General features: G+C 37.6%; 1 protein-coding gene across 8 annotated transcripts in view; it reads right to left on the reverse strand.

The window, feature by feature from the left end:
• Window positions 1–1,906: 1,906 nt before the first annotated feature.
• The window catches only part of FRYL (FRY like transcription coactivator), a 174,453-nt gene continuing 156,440 nt past the window's right edge, over window positions 1,907–19,919 (reverse strand). For 6 of the 8 annotated variants that reach the window (XM_063335216.1, XM_063335217.1, XM_063335214.1 and 3 more), the window contains 7 exons: window positions 17,791–17,940; window positions 15,241–15,339; window positions 10,635–10,703; window positions 7,237–7,254; window positions 6,182–6,292; window positions 4,720–4,916; window positions 1,907–4,378 (listed from right to left, as the gene is read on the reverse strand). In XM_063335216.1, coding sequence (XP_063191286.1) covers window positions 4,120–4,378; window positions 4,720–4,916; window positions 6,182–6,292; window positions 7,237–7,254; window positions 10,635–10,703; window positions 15,241–15,339; window positions 17,791–17,940 — 903 coding nt within the window. In that variant the 3' untranslated portion in view covers window positions 1,907–4,119. The remainder of the gene's footprint in view (window positions 4,379–4,719; window positions 4,917–6,181; window positions 6,293–7,236; window positions 7,255–10,634; window positions 10,704–15,240; window positions 15,340–17,790; window positions 17,941–19,919) is intronic. The other 2 variants (XM_063335215.1, XM_063335213.1) reach the window with 1 other exon arrangement.

The raw sequence follows: 19,919 nt of genomic DNA on the forward strand, positions 1-19,919 counted from the left end.
AAGCTGACTCTACTTTACACCCCACTACTCTATCCTGTAGCCGAGGAGTTGCATAAGCTTGGAGGAAAACATACTTTTCTGAGACTGCTAATAAAGCTGTTAAATTTGAAATTGAGCATAATAGTGCACAAAGCCTTTTGCAGAACTCTTGAGGTAGCTTCTATTTGGAAAGACTGATTGATCTTAGCTATAATGAACTTACCTACACCTATATCCAGCTTACTTGATACCACCCCATTGAAGACTAAAGGGGGAACTAGTCTGTTTAACAGCTTCAGCGCCTGGTTATCTTGCGTCTCTAAATGGAAGATAGTATATGGCAGGGTGGGCAAACATTGTCCCTTTGTACCAACAAGCGTCCATTTGGAGGGGCAGTGAGTGTTAATGCTGTCGGCTTAACTCATCTTGCTGTAGATTCCTGCTTTATTTTAATGTGCCCCTTGAATTTCCTGCAGTAACTAAGGCTTAATGCCTCAGCACCAATTTATTACCAAGTAATTTTATTTATTCTTGCTCCATTAATTATTATAGCAGCATGAAGCATTCTGGGAACAAGTAGACCTACCACCCCCAGAATGTGGGGTACCGTTTTATTTCATGCTTCTACCTGAAGCAATTTCCCCTGTATCACAGTGAAAGGAACTATCCCTTGGCATTACTGAAAGACTCTCACAACAAGTTCCACCCTTGCTCTGTTCAATTTGAAACATACAACTGCAGTCAGGCAGTTTTCTGTTGTAGATGTGTGTGCCTTGCACTCACCTGTAGTTACAGTGATGAGCAGTGGCAAGTCTCCAGCTTGAGGAGGAACACAGCTGAGGTCCCCTCTGCAGCCATCTACCCATAGTATGCCTCAGCTTGCAGCTGATCTGGGATTTCTTTTTATTTCAGAGTGCATTTCCCTCTAAATAAGTAAGTTCTTCAATCTGTTTTTCTGCTTGCCTTCCCTGTTCTAACGGCTGTAGTCTGTTCCTGAGGGATGCAGTGGGAGTGACTGTGATCAGTCTGCGCACCTTGGTAATGAGTTTGAGAACTTACTTAATCTCAGCGTCGTGTCAGTATGAAGTCATAGGGCAGCTCATAGCAATACGAGCACTCGAGTGTTTCTGATTTATACAGATGTCCTTGCAAGCGCTGCTTTGAGGATTACTTGCTGCGAACACGGTGACTCTTACGCAGTTATCATCAGTGAAATTTAGTGCAGCTTAGAGTTGTCATCCCCACTAACTCCAGTCAAAGCAGGAGCTGCTGTGCTTTGCTAAGGTGTAGAGCAGACCTGGCCCATCTGAACTGTATGGAGTGCTTCAACAGCAACTGGTCCAACCACGCAGCTGATGAAGGCTCCACATGGCAGATAGGAGCAAGGAGCCGCGCCGGCTTTTATCACCTACTGCAAGGTTTTGAGGCTTGGAGGAGTGGCGTGCAGTGGGCAGCATTACTGAACAAGCTTTCCTTCATCCTGGAAGATTCCTGAGTTCTGCAGCAGCTCTGTGTGTCGCTCCTCTTACATAAATAAATTCAATGCTTTTACTGCTCAATGCCAAAGTACAGTTCTGCATCCTATTCCACTTTACTGCTCTAGCACGTCCTTGACAGCGTCTACTGCCTATCACGGGGGCTGGCTCCTAGACTCAGCAGAAAGAAGGGAAACTACTCATGACCTGCGTGATTGATTGACTTCTGTCATTATGCAAAGCAGAAAGGAACAGCCTTCACGCTGCCAATTCTTCAAAGATATCTTGAACTTGCCCTGTACAGCTTTTTCATGACGAGATTTTTTTTGCGTGCGTTAGCTCAGTCAGTGCTGTATTTGCTGCATCTTACAGAAGAGCTTTACCATAGCTTCAGGTTTGGCACAGACCAGCACTGGGTAATGCAGGGTGACAGCTTAGGCAGCAGTTGAGTCATTTTGGACAAGCTTCACCATGTTAAAGCAGTATCAAAACCAGTCAGCTAGCATGATCCTGCTCCACAGGGCTGGTTCCACTAGTCATTGTAAATACAGGAAGATGTTTAACATAAGGAATTATGTACACAAATTCAGGTTTGAGTTGCAGGAGAAATCCTTTAACAGCTTCAGAAGATGCCTAGGAAAATGCTGTTGCATTGACAGAACATAAAAGGAAAAAATGTGATTTCAGGGCACCCAGGCCTCTACTGTCAGTGTTTCATCTGTTTAGCTAAAGTATTTAAACTCTAGCTTGTAAAAATACACAAAATGACAGATACAATGTCCTTTATTTTTACAAAAAAAGCTGGTAAAAGATGATGTAAATAAAAGTGTAATGCGCCACTAAATAAAACTACTCGTCCCCAGTAAATACTTATTAAATAATTAAGAACACCATCTACAGTACCACAAAACCATCAAAATAATTCAATTTTATCAGGGACAGGGAAAAAAATACAGTGATTATGGATGTGCCTTGACCAGTTACAGAGCTTGTTAGGATAACAATAACTACTGTCAGCAGTCCAACAGCGTGCACAGTGCCTTCAATTAATGCATTTCAGCATAATTACATTTCTAGTGGGGTCCAATTTCCCCAAAAAGGCAGAGCTAAGAATTTCAATTCTACATTCTAAACTCTGGAATTAGAGCCCATTAAAAAAAAAAATCACAGTGGGTAAGAGATGTATATAAAAATACCGGGTGTTCCTTTCAAATCACAGGAATCATGGGACTACATTCTTTTTTTCTCTTTTTTTCTTCCATTTTTTTGTGTTGTTTTTTGGGTGGTTTTTTGTTGGTTTTTTTTTTTTTTTTTTTTTTTTTACAAAACGCTATTGGTTTCAACAGAATCCAGTTTGTTTTATGCTACAGACTTTGACACTGAACTATGAGTATATTGCCTGTTTGCATGTTTTGGTAGTCAGTCATTTTTTTTTTATTTTTTTTTCCCATATAGTCCCAATTCCTTAGGCTTAAGTTGAGTCATGAAGATGCATATCCGTGCATTCAAACTCCTTGAACCCTGCAGACTACTCAGACTGCAAAGTAAAGTACGTGACTACCGACAGGGAGAGCCCCCCCTTCCCCTCATAGCTTTATACACCTACTGTCTTAACAGTGCATTGCACAAATTTACAAGAAAAATACTGGTTTTGCACTATACAGTTTCTAGAATATATACAGAATAAAATAAGTTAACTTCTAATGAGAATTGCTGATGGGCAGCATATATCTTTAATATACATTTTAAAGTCTCTGCAGGCAGCTACTTTTTGGTTAGTTGTTATCAATATTTGTAACATAAGCACTGATCAGAGAACTGAGCAGCATTCCAATAAAGTTAACAGATATATTATTTCTTTTAGAAACACCGGGAAATCCCAGTTTAAAATATTATTAAATGTCCTAACATTTACACACTATGAGGATTAGATCTAATAAAATAAAATTTCTTCAAAAATAATCTTGCAGCTCTTTTAAGCATGCTCTGAGACCTTATTTAACAATCATCCATACCTTCAAAAAACAACTGTCACGTAGCCATACATTCTAACTCACACACATCATTTCCTTGTTACAGACAATAAAAGCAAATAAAACATTGAGAAGGTTTTTGCAGTCGCAAGTCATTCCACTCATGTTCGACCACACATTCTTCATGACGTTGCGAAGTGTCTCATTAGGTATTAGTTGATGATTAGATCTACAACAGCTGGAAAGCCAGGAAGCCTTGCAGGTCTTCAGCCAAAATAAACCAGCCTTGATTTTAGCCTCATCCCACCTGCGATATTGATTTAACCTTTAGAGGCTGTTACTGCAAACACCATTTATAGTTATGTTACAACAGAAAATAATGCATATGTATGCATTACATTTAAGCCCTTTTCCTTTCATGGAGTTTTTATACATAAATTTAATAAAAAAATACTACTGCCACACAGCTACTGTGTAGAAAGAGCAGTTAAGTAAGACGTTCACTTCAACTTTCAGATTTTTTACTTTTGATGAAACAATTTCTTGCTGTGAATAAACTGTGTTGGTTGTCAGGACTGCTGGAGGTTTTCTTTTCTTTTTTTTTTTTTTTTTTTTTTTTTTGATTTCACAAAAGGTGCTCAGTAATAGTCCGAAGCGTCTTCATCATCAGTTCTTTTCTAACTGACAGCTGTTCAGAATCCAGTGCTCACAAGATTAATTCCTGGTTTGATTTTCCCTAGAAGCTGATAGGATTGCACCATGCGTAGAGACTCTCGAATTTCTAGATTAAGTTCCATCAGCTTTGAGCTGGCCTCAGACATGTCTTGGTTGGAGCCTACTACCGCAAAGCTACCAGTTTGACCAAGCGTCTGGTGACGGAAATATATGTGCAGCAACGTTTGAACTGGGTCATCTTCAGAACTGCCAAAGATGTCGTGGGGCCAAATAGATCTGTAAACACAAAATTTGGATTTAAACATTAAAAAAAGAAATTAGATGTTTAAATACTCTTGTTCTTTAAACAGACATTTGAACAGAAGACATAGGAAAATGCAAGAGAAATGATTCTTCCATTTTATTTGTTAAATTCTAAAGAACAAGTACTACTAGAATTGTGGGGTTTTTTAAATTGCAAAATGCGATGAACAAGCTACAATGAAGCAGCAGTGCTTGTCACTAAGGACATCTATCAAGAGCTGAAAAAACCCCTCTGCAATAGCGCCTATCCCTATCTTTAAATTAAAAAGGCCCATTAGCAAACTCAGGTCTGAAAGCAATCCTTAAGCACTTACCTGAACGCCTTGACCTGTGCTACAGCTGACACAAACTCCTTGTTTCTCAGGGTTTCAATGAGAGAGTGAATAGCCGTTTCCGTGCTGGCTTGGGAAGCCTCTGCAATTTCAATTTCTTCCATACCACTGTCAGACGCAGCCTCAGCCTCTTTCAGAGAGCTCTCCAACAGAGCAAGTTCTTCAGACATGTTTATGACCTAAAACAAATACAAGAGTTACCTTTTCTAGTTTAAACATATTTTCAGCCAAATTAACTTTCAGCAGATCAGACATTTTTCCTCCTCTTTGCAATCATAAATGAGAGGCAGAAAAAGTACATCCAAATATTTGCTGCAGTTGCTTAAGGATACAGTTAATTTAATGGCCCAAGCGTGCATGTCGGGGATTTGGGCTTTCCCCGATGAAGTTTCCATCTCAATTCTTTTAAAATATGTTTCAAAAAACACATTTCATTTCTCCCCATGTCACTTAGTAACAATTAAACTGACAAGAAGAATTAAACACTGGAAAAGTATGGCAGCAATTGTGTTATTACAAGGACAAGTTAAATGCGAAGAAAAAAATCTGGACGACGGGTAACCCAGCAGAATAGCTGTCGTGCAGCCAGTGCATATAATACTATCTTTAGCTTTAGCTCCAACGTATGACTAAAAGACAAGGCCATTGCTCAGAATATGATTCTACATCTGACTAACTTAGGCAAGAAGTGGGACTGATGCGATGCTGACCTTCCACAACCCGATGAACTCACTTATTCGCAGCCTCTACAAAAATCTGGAAATCTGAGTGAGGAACATGCATCATTTTTTCCTAAGCTACTCAAACCCCAAAGACTTTGACCCCGCTTTTTCATTTTCCTCCCTACTGTATAAAGCAAGACCAGGCCTATTTTTTTTCCTGCTACCTCCGTTTATGGCATTACAGACCCAGGGAAGAACTTACAGAAGATATTATTAATAGCATAATGTCTAGAATGCATTACTAACTGCACTTAGGATGGGGACTAAGGTTGCGGCGTAACGGAGTGGTGGCTGAAGTGACAGAGTTACATAAATCAGCTGGTAGCAAGTGACGGCGTTCGCGATAGGAAACACTGGGGTGATGGAAAGGGGCTTCATCACAGAACTCTGTTGATTGGAGTTGATGTGCCTTGATTGTAGCGTAATTAGAATACACCAGGAACGCTGCTGAAATATTTAAAACCCTCATCACTGGACTCCCTGCATTCCTGTCTATTTAAGAGCTTTCAAGCTGTAGAAAAATCAACACAGATAATTGAACATCTCAGAAAATTCTTGCGAGCTCTACTTAAGTCTTTTATTAATTGGCTGTAAAACAGCTGGTACCCTCCTTCAGCTTCTAAGAAGATGTCCCACTGATGAATATGTTATCAAAATGTATTTTTAATGGTTTGGTGTTAAAATGTCAACAATTAGCAGCTAAATGGCATGGTTTTCATTACCTCTGCTTCTTTTTTGATTGTTTTCACTTGGCTGATGAGTTTGCAATAGGCTTGGAACAGAAGCAGCAACTGGAAATGCAACTTGTACAGCCTCCGACACAGCTCCAGCTCCTACAGATGTAAACAACATTATATTCAGGAAGTGCAGAACATCTACTATCCAATACAACAGACAATAAATGACAACTTCTTCAGTATAGGATGTGAAAAATTAGTAGTTATTTGGTTACTGAAGAAAATGCCAAGAAGATTTAGAAGCTAACATAGCAGGAAGCTAATGAAAAGCAGATGAAAGCTTCACTCCATTCTAGATTTACAGGTAGCCTCTCTCACATACGTTTAAAGTTTACTTTTTAATAAGAAGTTACATTTCTAAGAAGGGAGGGGAAGGGGGGGATGTGAAGTGATTCAAAAGGCATTTTGAAACGTCACGTTCCAAGCCAGAGTTTCATAGACCTCTTACTTTTATTGTTGATATTTTACTATTCTAAATTCAAGACCTAATATGCAAAAGAAGCAGTTGTGGTCTGTAAGTATGGGATCTTTCATAACCATTAATATAAATATGTAAGCACAGTATATAACCTGGCCCTGAGCTTACAACTGCCTGATGGACTAAGAGGAGAATAATTCCATTCTTGGAGGCAAGAATAATGTTTCCTTTATAAAAGGTAGCTCCGATTCTATTTTAGAAAATACCATGTGATATATTCTTAAGGAAATGAAACAGCAGCATTAACTTATGCACTCTCTTGCTTCCATTTTTATGTGTCTAAAACACTAGTCAAAGTGCAGTGTTAATGCCGCTTTACATACAGACATAAAAGCTAGTGCTAATGGAAATAATCTTCTATAATGTTCTACTAACTACAGGATCCTATTATCTACAAAGGACCAACAGTTCAATGGGTTAGATGATGCAAAACTGAAGCACACAGCGTTTTTGTAATAGTCTATGACAAGACATCACTATGTCACAAATGGACAAGACAGATGGAGACCAGTTTGGTGACTGGCATGGTTAAGTATTTGATAAATCAAGAACCGTCACTTACTGCTAGAATTTCCATTTGCTAAGCAAGAAGATGAGCAGGTCACAAAAATACAAAGAAAGAAAAAAAGATCAAGAATTAGTGTAGGAAATAATTTTAATTCGGGTAAAAGATGCCCCAGGTAAAATGGAGGAGGAAATACAAGCAACATGCTCCAAATATACCCTGAACAGAAAAAATTAACAGACTGAATTTGACGTGAAATTACTTGCTGCTATAACTAACGACGGATAGTATCGGCACAACACGAGTAACATACTTCCCTTACAACCCTGTCTGGCCTTTATACATTGTGTAGTCTTAAAAAGGTATGCAAATTTAAGAAAATCAAAACCAAGGACACTTAGTTCTGAACATGTGTACAATGCTTCTTACTTGTTCTATACCACTATAGTTTAAGCAAAAATAATGCCTTTAGAAATTTGAGGTATGTTAATTTGGATTCTGAATCAGTTTAGAAAATTCTTGATTTTGCTAAACTCAATTCTTAACACTTCAAGATTTGTGTAATTTAATTGCACTTGGTTTTTACCAGTTATTTCAGAAAAACGTTTGGGAAAGAGGGATAGGGAGAGAAATGGTCAGAAAATATATTTGTCAGACCAGGGACAGGAACTTCACTTCTGTGCTTTCTACAGCACTGTACATTGATGGCATTTAAACAAGTACCATGGTCATAGCGAACACGAAGATGCAACCGACGTCCGATTCCAACGGGCAGAAGCAGTTGAGCTTTACTAAGCACACAGTTATACACGATGTGTGCAGAAGTTATATGCTATGTGCTTAACAGACTATAAACATCCTATGGTTTTGTTCTCTCCCCTGTGCTATCATATACATAGCACAACTATTATATAAGCAGAAACTTCTGATGCACAGAACACGGTGATGAGATAAGATCTTGAACTGCCAAAGCGGACAACAATTCTACGACTCACTTTAATGAAGCACAGAGAATCAGACTTTGAGGAATGGCCGGGTTGATTATTTAACATTTTTAGTCATTAAGTTCTCTAAGCCAAGTCTCATTATTACTGTAAGCCATAAATAATCCCTCTCCCCAAAATCACACCTTGATAGCTATTCTAAAATTTCAAAAGAGGTTTTCCTTTAAAAATGACTTTGTACTGCCTCAGTGTCTTTCACATACTTGCTCTCTTGAGAAATAATCTGATTTTTCTACCTGCCAGTCCTGTACAAACAGTCTAGCTAGAGTCCGAATGCATCCTTTCAGGCTTGCGTGTAAGTACTAATAACAAAAATCCAATAATTAGGTTTACTTGCAGGTCTGCTGGCAATGCATGAGCCAGAACAGAATTCATCTCGCTATTCCTTCGCTGTATCGACCACAGTGCTAAAAATTAGCGAGAAAATCCTATTTGTGTTAGTGAATGAATAATATCTGTTGAATGAAGCAGCTCTGTTTTCCTGAGCAAGACAACACTTACATATTTTTAGCATTAACTGGTTGACTGGATAGACTTATCAGCCCCACACTCCATTTACAAGGACTTTTGAAATAATGATCTTACACTTGGTAAATTCTCAATCTCCTTCAAGTCACTATAAGCTTCTGTGAATAAATTTAGAACTTATGTAAATTACGTCTATTTATGAAGCAGGATAACAGGATTCTGCCTTCGCAATGGATACCATATGTTAAAATGGTATTAACTGAACCTGCAAGTGCAAGGAGCACAGAAAGAAAAAATTGCCAGCATGCCTTGTAGGCTAGGAGTGAAAACCACAATCAAAACAGGTCCCCACAAATATTCAATGTGAATGGTCACATAACTCCTTTTCAGAGACTATCTTCAAACCCTGCAGAAATGGGAACGAACAGACAAAACTGCCTCACTCAGAATGCCGGATTCTCTCCCTACAAGTGAAATGAAAGCCTGCATGTGGCTTTTCCTCCGTTTCTTAGTTTCCCTAGCTATACAGTGGGAACAGGAACATTTACCCTCACGGTAAGAATGGTTATGTTCTAACAGTTAAATGTTAGAACACTTCCTTGGTGTATATAAACAACATTCTAAATAGGGACTGAAACACATAAATGCTGCTTTTTTATTAATACATAGAACATTTACTGTATTGTAATAGTAAAAGTTGTTGCATATTTCTAAACGCGTACCAGTCAGTACACAAAGATGTAAACCAAGTGGCTAATACACTAAATGTTGTGTTCACAGGCAAAGCAAAAATCCTTGCAAATGGCAGCAAATTGTTTTGCTTTATTAACTATGCTTAACCACACGAAAAAAAATTTTAAATATGCAACTTTGATGTAATATAAAAATTCAACACTACATTACCACACTTTTCACTACTCTAAAAATTCAGGGGCATTTTGTGATTTAGTTTAAAAAATATACATATATATATATATATATATATAAAAGAGCAAATGAAAACTGTATAAAAGACTAAACAGTCCATGCACACAGTAGATATTTCTGTTGCTGACCACGACATTTTCAGCAGCAGAAACGTGACCAAGTGCATCAATGAATAGAGTTTGACTGAATAAAAGGAATAAAATTCCTCCTTTTTCAGCTTGGATTTTGGATTTTTGTCAAAATGTCATTGTGAAAAAGTAAGTTCATCCGCTGCCTGCAATTCTACTTTCTTACATTTTTCACTGTTTTCATTACAGGAGTCTAGATGGCAGATTCCTTGTACCTTCTAATGACAGATTTTGGATTTGCTTTTTTTATCTACAGTGTCAATATTATGCGGCTATTGTTTAAAAAAAAAAAAAAGTCCTAGTCTACTTGGGGAGAGAAGCTATCACTCTATCACTTACTATAGCAATTAGTAATATTAAACATGGATGACTGCCATGCAAATACATACAAAATATTGAACTAATATTAATAGGTTATTTCACCTATTGTTGTTAGGATGATATTTTGACAGAAGTGTTTAATGAGATTTTTGCCATACTGTTACTTTACTCCCTGTTCGTTCCCACCCAAATAATGGCTCCAAAAAGGTCATATGTGTTTATATAGTACTAATTATATTAAATTCAGTAGAGGTTTTTGACTAGACAGTTTTTCTGAGCGTATAAGCAGAATGCTCATCTTTTTTCTTCTAGAAACAGCTGCAGAAAAGCAGACTTGCTGCTACACAGATGGTATCTAGTCTGCTTATCTACTCAGTGTTATTAAGTCTAGAACCCAAGATGAGTTGCCAACTTTTATTAAAAAGAGCCCTTTTTATTAGACCACTACTTCATAAGAATCTGAGTTTCCAAAAGATAGGATGATAACTGAAATGAAAAGCTTTTCAGACGTTTTTAATCTCTCTGCAAATATTGGAATTTTTGTGCAATAGATACAAAGATGTTTTTTAATCTCATATCCAGAGACTCAGAAATGACATATACCTACCTGGGCATCTGTGTTAGTGCCATGAATACCATCATCAGTACCAAATGTTCTTTTGCAGTCTTCTAGCCACTGTAAAATACAAACAAGATTAAACATCTCCTGGAAACAGAGCAAACCGAAGACTGTGCTAAAACTGCATGAGACACTTCATCAAGTCTTGCACATTCTCAGATTAGGTAAGAAATTGTGATACGAAATCAACCATTTACCAGTGTTGTTCCCACTAATGATTTCCACTCCCATACATCACTTTGTAGTTTTTATTGTGTCCCCTCTGTTGTAAATTTCCTGGAGCCTTCATTATCCCAGACAGGGATAGTGTACTTCAGCATAAATACCGATCTGTGATTGAATTTGGGTACTGTTATAGTGAGACGAGCGGGAGGGTGGAGGCAGAAAAGTCCCTTTCATTAAATGAGATCATATCTTGTCTTTACTCGCTACACAAGGTTTACACCAACATGATTTCTCAGCATTTAAAATATAGCACTAATTCAAATTAGAGAGTAAGTCTGTTACATTTCTTGGGACTATTTAGAAACAGAAGGAAATAGAGCTACTCTGTGTAACTAGATCCAAGTGCAGGTTTACCGAATGGAAAGAAAAAAAATAAATTCTTCCATGGGAGTTTAGCATCACCTCCAGTTCATACAAGCCAGGGAGATGAAGTATTCTCACATTACGCAACACAAACATGCAGATTCCACTCGGTTTCACGAAGACAGGGCTGTATTTAACCCCAGTTCCTACAGCAGACAAGTTCACTGATTGCAGTGGATCATCTCTTCTAGCTTGAGCCAACTATGCAAATTTAAAAGTGCTAATATAAAGCATTTGGAGATTCAAATATGCGCTTATTAGACAATACGACCTGATCATCCCATCGACACAGTGCCCAGCGTATTTTTCTGCACAGTGCAAACAACTGCAAGCATGAGGTAATTTGGTTATTACTGAAATGGGAATGCGTCATGTTGAGATAAAGTGCAGATTATCTTCTGAAATGAAGAACAGGCTCTATACATCCAAGGAAGAATACTTTAGCATACTGTGTGCTTGCTATCTTGAGTCTCACAGGAGATCTTAGTGACCTTTTTCTAACCTTTGTCTGATGCAAGAAAAAGAAAAATGTGATTTCCCATCTGCTCAATTTAATAAAGGCTACTTAGTGAATTAACTAGGCCTGTGTGCTTATCAAGAGGAGAAATGGAATTCTCTAAACACCGCGGTGTCAGCTTCAATTAGTGACATGGATACCAATGTACACAGCAAATCTCATTTTTCTTTTTATCTGACAGCGTCCATCGGTAACAATGGAATAGGCTTGCACTGGAACAAACAGCATCAGCAATTGGGAAGCTCGTATTTATTTATTTTCACACACTGCCCTTTCAAGATCTTTCTAAAATCTTAAAATCAGTCTGAATAAAGGGTGTGCCTAGAATGTCATGACAGACATATAACTTTGTATTTTCTACTACATTTATCTGATTCAGTAATCTTTGTCCCTAATACACACATGAAGTTAACGCAGTTTCCTTGCAAGGAAATAGAACAGTAGCCTCAAAAAGGTGACAAAATTAATTTGCTAAAAATTTTTTACACAATATATGTTCAGCATGGTAGAAGGACCTAAATTTTCTCTTTGGGAACAGCAGTAGATTGTGTGACAAAATAATCTTCTTTATATGTTTGCTTTACATCAATTTATGTTTTCCCCATATGGCTCCTACAAAGTTTCAAGAAACTGCAGCCCAAGCGTCTTACTTTTTACATCTGATTGATGGGAATGCCAGTACAACACACAGCACTGCCAGCGCCACACATCATCTTATTAGGGTAAAGTTTAAAACGCAATTTTTCCTTAACGTACAGAATTTTCCAGTGGCTGATTCCAGAGGATACCAGATTAACATGCAAATTATATTTACTTCAATATCTGTTAATTTATATTGACTTTGTTATACAATAGTCCAACCAACACAGTTTGATCATTTTTCTGCATGTTTCTATGAGAAAAGCAAGGATCTGCAATAAGATCATTATGTGTTTTGCCTTAATACTTTCAGATTGAATAGGATACATAGCACAATTGCCTGCAATAACAGAAACTCAGATTTGACTCGAGGAAGTCTCTTTCAGTCATTTCCTATATTCTGTTTAATAGGGCAGAGTAAGAAAACCAATAAAACACATCCGAGAAGCAGTTTTGGAATATTCTTAGTCTACATATACTATATAATACACACACCCCCCCAAAAAATAAATTGAAGACCAATGGCTGAATAAATGCTTTTAAAAAAAAGTGTTAGAAAAAAATAATTATCTGAGATAATTAGTCACTACTTCTAAATTAACATGCTAAATAAATACTTAAATAATGCACTAAATTAGCTAAATGACATGCTAATCAAGAGTCAGAAATGATCGGTCAAAGCTATACATTCCTTCCTCCTCAGAACTGCTTCTTTCTATTTATAAATAATTAAACAAAAATCTCTCAGTTATTTCAGAACAATTCCTTTCATCCTGTGAACCTTCTTCCTGCTCCAGTCACTCTCAAATCCTGTGGCAGAAGACAGGCTGACCACAGAAACATGTTACTGGACATCCTTTTGACAGCTGCACTAGAGAAAAACAACACTCTCACTATGATATAATGACAGAGGCCACCAAACTGATATCCATATTCCTTCAGCAAGTAAAATAAATTGCAAGCAAGCTCTTAATACGCAGCGTGGATTTATGTCGGTATGATATGCAGCAGTGCAAAATTAGCTAAAAATACATCAAGAGAATTCATGGCCACCTGAGAGAGACACAATTTTACCTCATCTCACTTTGACAAATCAACCAAGTGATACCATTTGTTACTGCTATGATAAGCTGCAGGCTAAATGAGTTTATTTATGGAGAAGTCCTCGATGTTTGGATAGTCACCATTCTAAGTACACATGCATGAGTTCTTCTCTAACCTGCCCCAAATCTTCCCGTCTGACCCTGGCCCAAATAAGGTAGCTTCTCTGTGCCCCAGTGGTGCTCTCTAAAATAAGGCATAAAATACATTATTTTCTCGTAGGAGTGATGACAGCATTCTGTACTGGAGATTGCCAGACATTAAGTATTACATGGAGTAAGGCAATCTTCGTCATTAGACGTGCACTTTGTTTCTGATTAAGCCTAAATGGCAAAACACAGCTCATTATGTTAGACCTCATGAGTTAGTTTACAAATTGTTATTACCATAGAGCAGGGCAAAAAATGCAGCAACTCTTTTACGGAAAAGCTGGCTTGGATCCTAGGAAGTTTATCTACATTAACAGTGGCATACTTTAGCGTTGGTTTTGAGGAAACCGCATTTCTTTCGAGATCCTTTCCACAAAAAAGTGGATGTCTATTCTATTCAACAGATGAGCTGTCTGCAACCTTTGCAAGGCAGAGCCCATCGTTTCCTAATTAACTCAACACGATCAAGAAACATGGAGCCACTTGTGCTGCAAAATACGGCTCTGCCAAGATGTCATGGCTTGAATTCCGGTTCTGTTTTGCATCACTCGAACTTGCCTATATGGCCATTGCTATGGCCTCACAGGCTGCTGAGATCAGTAAAAAGTTCCCTCAGATGCATATTTAATTTTCCTAGGAATCATCTTCTCTCTACAACAAAAGCCCCATACATTCTCTCTCTCTCCCTATACCTGCAAAATTGACCGTAGATCCATGTTTTCTTTTGGCTCTTGAAATAGGAATCTTCCCTGTTTCAGTTTTCTGAAGTTAGTATCTTCCTTCCTAAACTTCATACAAAGGTTCACAAAAACAAATATACAGACCCTTGCTACAGAAATTTCAACTTTAAACTTTGTGTTTCTTTGCCAAAAGGATATAACCACTAACAAATACCTTGAAAGCTAAACTGTATTATTCTAAATAACTGCCATAAATGGCAATCTCCGTCGGATCCAATTGCAGGATAAGAGACCTAAATTTGTCCACGTATGACACAGCTGTTTAAGCCCCCATTACCATCAATGCAGATCCATTCAACCAAAAGAAGTCTGAATACCTATTCAACCGAGCAACAAGTCAGTACCTATATTAGGATAAAATGCATTGCTTTCTTGATTTCTTTTATTGACTTGATCCTTGAATACTATGGGTGTTAAGGCACTTAATTCACATATAGATAGTTATCTCTAAATGTCTTAATCTGGAGGTGAATCCCACCCTTCTAGTCTAATGAAATAAGCCAGAAAGTTCATGGAGAAAAAAATTACCGTGATTTATTGATATTCATGATAAAATATCTGGATATTTTTAAAAGAGGATTTTTAAATCAGGGATGCGCTTTTCCCAAGGCTAGTGCATTTGCGCAATGTCATATATTCAAAGACAATTTCAGAAATATGTGCAACAAAATTGAATTACACATAAGAAAAACCTCAGGTTCAGATTACACACATAGAATAGTAGTAAGAAAAGCAAACAGGATTTTATTTCGGAAAATTTTCCCCACAGTTTACTTTTAGATACCCGTGTTGAGTGACCTGCAACACTTTCTTGATGAGTAGGTTCTAATATTTTTTGCTTTGAAATCTAAGAGACTCACCTGTTCTGCTGCCTCTCTTTTGACATTGTAAGTATCCAAGTGTTCTTGGAGCTCTAGAACACTGAACTTCAATGTCTCTAGCAGGCCACAAGACATTAGCTGAAAGATAAAAGCAATCACCTCTATAGTCATGTAACAGCTGACTACAAACCATGTAATTCTAATATCTAAATTATATAATATGAAATTCCAAGTCCACATTTGGAAAAACAATCAAATTAGAATTAGTTGGGTACAGATCATTCATGACACCTTTGACTTTAACTAACACGTGTAGCTATATCAGTTAAATCAGTGAACAGTTTTGATTCCAAAATAAGAAGGGCAGTACCTAGTTAACATCTGAAAGACATCTCAAAGGGATTTTTAGATCTTTCAAAAAAAAATAATATCTGATATACACACAGCTAGCATAAATAGAATAGCCTGCAGCAGGAAAAAAGGCACTGCTTCAGTTTGTAGGAACCAGGAACTGTCAATGCAGGAACAACTGGAGATTTGAAGGATTGTTTTACTATTAATGACTTTGCCTTTTTCTACATAGTTCCAAAATCTCTTTTTTCCTCAGGGGATGCTACCTCAGCTTTGCTCCGCACCACTTCTCCCTGTAGTTTTATTTCCACCTGTGCATAAAGATTATTATTCCACCACCATATTAAGACACCGCTACTCCCAAACTCTATGTCTGTATCAACCAAGAAGCAGGTAATGGCTCTGTGTCACAATGCCACTGGGCACTCAATGTGTGCAAGACACCCAAGTGCAAAGAAGTCAGTGGGCATCTCATAACAGCTGTAGGCCACGAGCCACTCCCAAATAGCTCCTGAACCCGTGCTGTGATGTAAGGGGGCATCTTTCTGCTGAAAACTACTTTCTGAATGAATCAAAGGCCAAATTTGGATCAAATGCCGATCTTGTACGCGTGAGTAGACATCATGAAACCAAAGATTTATGCATGAATGTTATTTTGGATTAGCCACTCGTTGTGCATGAACGTTATTTTGGATTATTTTGGATTACTCATTCTCTCTTAGTAGGAAGTAATCTGATAAACAAGCAGGTTCATTTTAATTATCTGGAAAGATTTACTTACCCAATATTTGCCAATGTAACAACACTAATGCACGTATGTGCATAAATGTGCACGCACACATACACACAAGTTTGTATACTGTTGTGCCTATATATTTATTTCTTTTTGTATTTTTTTTTTACTTATTTATTTTTTTAAACACATATGCTGTTCTAGCTAGAAACTAGAGTAACTCTTCTTGTAGCTTCTTCTCCCAAACAGATTTATTCTTTTTTTTCATTTCTACTGCTTTTAAAGTGGCATAAGTTAAGCAAAGAAATGCCCTATCCGTATCATGTTTTTTTAGTCCCCGTATTCTAAATTGAGAGTGTAACAGCAGAGCTGCCCCTTAGCACCAAGGGCAAAAAACAGGTCAGGAGAAGAGTCTCACACTGGGTAAAGGCCAAAGGTTCACCCATCTCAGTCCCCCATCTGACAACGTCTAATAGCAGTTGCTTAAGGAAGGGCAAAACAGGGCAAGTGCGTGGTGATCCACTTGCTCCAGAATGCTTTCTTAGCCTCTGTCAATGTCTCGTTCTGCATATTCAAAAATCTATCCAGGGCTATTTCTTTCCTGAATCTCGTTAGCTGCTGTTTGAAAACATGAAGAGACACTGTAAAAAAGGACAGGGCTTCACAGTTACAGCCGTGGACAGATTTTGCTCCTAAAGGGCTGAAAAATCATAGCCTGCATACTCATATCCTGTACGGAAGCCGTTCCACCTATTTCATAAACCTTGTGATCTTTCTTGGAGCCTTTACCATTTCAACTGCATTTTCTCTGAGAGCAGGGGACCAGAACTGCCCCCAAAATTCAGGATGTAGGTATATGAGGGATAAGTACATTAGCTCAATGATGTTTTCTGTTTTGCTGTCTCTCTTCTTAATTACTCTAGCATAGCTTTTATTGACTGCTGCTGAACATTGAACTGACTTCTCACGTTATTATTTATTATAACCCAAGATTGCAACCCAAACCCAACAAACAATTCAAAGTCTTCATTGTGTATTTGTAGATAGAATGTTATTCTCATGCATCACTGAATACATACATAAACAATATAATTTAAAAAGGCAAAGTTGCTGCTGCTAGGTAAGTAGTCTCCCTTTTTCTTCTCTGTGCAAAGAATATAGAATAAATATGAACAAGCAGGGAAGATAAACAGCAAAGGAATTTAAGCGATGTCCAGTATCAGTAAGTTCCCTCTCTGTTCACTGTTACTGCTGGAGGTTTTCAAATGTTTATGATACATAGCGCCCACCTAAGATTTTAATTCCTTTCTGATTTCAATTATAAAAAGCAGATGTTTCAATTAGTGACGTTAGAGAGCAGCCTTTCAAAAGGCACATTTTATTCAAACCTTTGAAAACCTTCCTGAGCATTGCTATTTTCCAAATGTTAAAACATCATTTTGTATGGTACATAAAAAGGTTTAAGCAGATGGATATTTCAACGTGTGAGTTTATGAGATTTTTACCGTTTCCGCATCCACAAAGACTGTCGGACATTCTGAACATATCATCATCACTTCCAGAGAACTTTTAAATTTTGTTCCAATGCGCTGTAGACTTTCGCCAAGAAAGCTGACTGAATCATTTGTTATAGATACAAACTTTCTTTGAATGGTCTAGAAATCAAATCAGAAAAACATTTATTTTACATTGTATTTTACTCCTCCTCCACCTCTGGCTTTGTAGATTAAGAATTTCAGGGCAAATTTCCATCATGACAGCATATATTTTTGTCATTAAATTACAAACTAATACATAGTTTGCTCTGAATATTTATGTAAAACTAGCTCCAGAAAATGCAGTCAATTAATAAGTAAAACCAGCCCGTACCTATACAGACAATTACTCCTTTCACATCTAGGCCTTTAGCATCAGTATAGCTGGACAACTATTTGTCTTTACCCAGTATAGATAATAGTTTGATTAATTTTCAAGTGTTTGTGTTGCAGAAAATTACATACAGTTTTACGAGTTCGAATACGACCTGTGTAGCCAATCTGTGTCCAAAATTGCCACCTGCAGGTTTCCTACCTTCTTCAAAAATCAGTCCTATGCATATCATGTTCGATTATGTAGACTGTCAGCTTGGCCTAATACAACACTGTGCTTTACTATATATTATTTCATAAATCCTAGAAAGTTACATGTAGAATAAAACTATACAAAAGATGACATTTACAGCTGCAAAGTTAAACACAACGTAGGAGCCAGAAGGCAAAATGGAAAGGTCCAGTCAGACAAGACCTCAAGGGTCTCCTTTAATCATTTTAACCCTCCTCTGTACCCTTTAACAACTCCTCAGAACACTTCTTTGCCCGGACTCGAGCCCTGGATTGCTATTGCCCCTTTTCCCAGAGTATCCACCTTTCCAGTTGACCGGGGGTTATTCTGTTAAGCCACAGAAAGCTTCACCTTTCTTTCTAGCTCCTTCTTTAATGAACACAAGGAGAACATGAACCCCTGTTTGACCAGTTTCAAGAAATGGATGAATGTGTGAAAAACAACTGAAGCTACGCTTTAGTATAATACAGAGAAACTAAACTCCTGATGCCTAGATGAAGCAAAAAGACAAAAATTTAAAACCAGTAACGGGAATTCCACAGCACACTGGCAAAATACTTAGTTTAACAAAAAATGGAAAACGGGTATAGACACACAAACAAGTGATTCCATCAATAAGGTACAGTATGAATTCTTCATATAATTAAGTTACTTCACCTTACTAACTCTAAACCTGCCCATATATATGGGATAAAATGCATGCTAGCGTGGTAAAAAAAAGTGAGGTTTTCACCGAGAAATTTGTTATGATATATCAAACAGCAGGCAAAATTAATATTGGAGATATAGGAAAGGGTTGGAGTCATAAGGTCTTGGTTTGTAGTACCGAATCTGCTCTTAGCTCACTTGGCACATTGCCTGTAAATAAAATGGATTGATTGCGCTTCTCCTATCCCACAGGAAGTTGCAAAGAATAATGCACGTCCAGGTGGTACCGCTTTGAAAATGTAAAAAAACATCCTCTATGTATAGGGAGGAGGGAGCCAGAAAAATTAAGCCATAGGCATTTTGTATTGGATAGCAGAGCTATGAGGTCTGGTAAAGTTAGAGAGAGGCATTTGAAAATTCCAGCTTTAGTGGATCTCCTGGTGTTTCAATTACTTCTCTGCAGAAAAAAAACTTTTCTCCCAAGACAGATGCAAGATAAATTCATTAATGTTTGTCATGCTGCGATCCTATAATAATGAATCCCACAGAAAACCCAGGAGGAAGTCATTAATTCTGTAATCAGCACAGAACCTGGGCGATGTTCAGAAAATAAAAGAAGGGACACAACCTGAACTAAGAGCTTACAGGAAACACTGAACTGTTGGGGTTTTTTTGAGCTGGATTTTTGTTTCCCCTGAGTAGAATCACTCCTGACAATGAATAGAGCAGATATCACATGGAAAAATAGCGTATGACCATATAACGTTCTTTTAGCAATGTGTTTTTTTGTCTGCTTTTGATTTGCTTTCTAAAGCTTCTTGCTACCATAATCTTGCAGCTTTTGCAGTTACGGAGGGGAAGAATAGTTTTGAAAGCAGGAGGACAG

Source organism: Chroicocephalus ridibundus, chromosome 5, assembly GCF_963924245.1.
Source record: "Chroicocephalus ridibundus chromosome 5, bChrRid1.1, whole genome shotgun sequence".
NCBI lineage: Eukaryota > Metazoa > Chordata > Aves > Charadriiformes > Laridae > Chroicocephalus > Chroicocephalus ridibundus.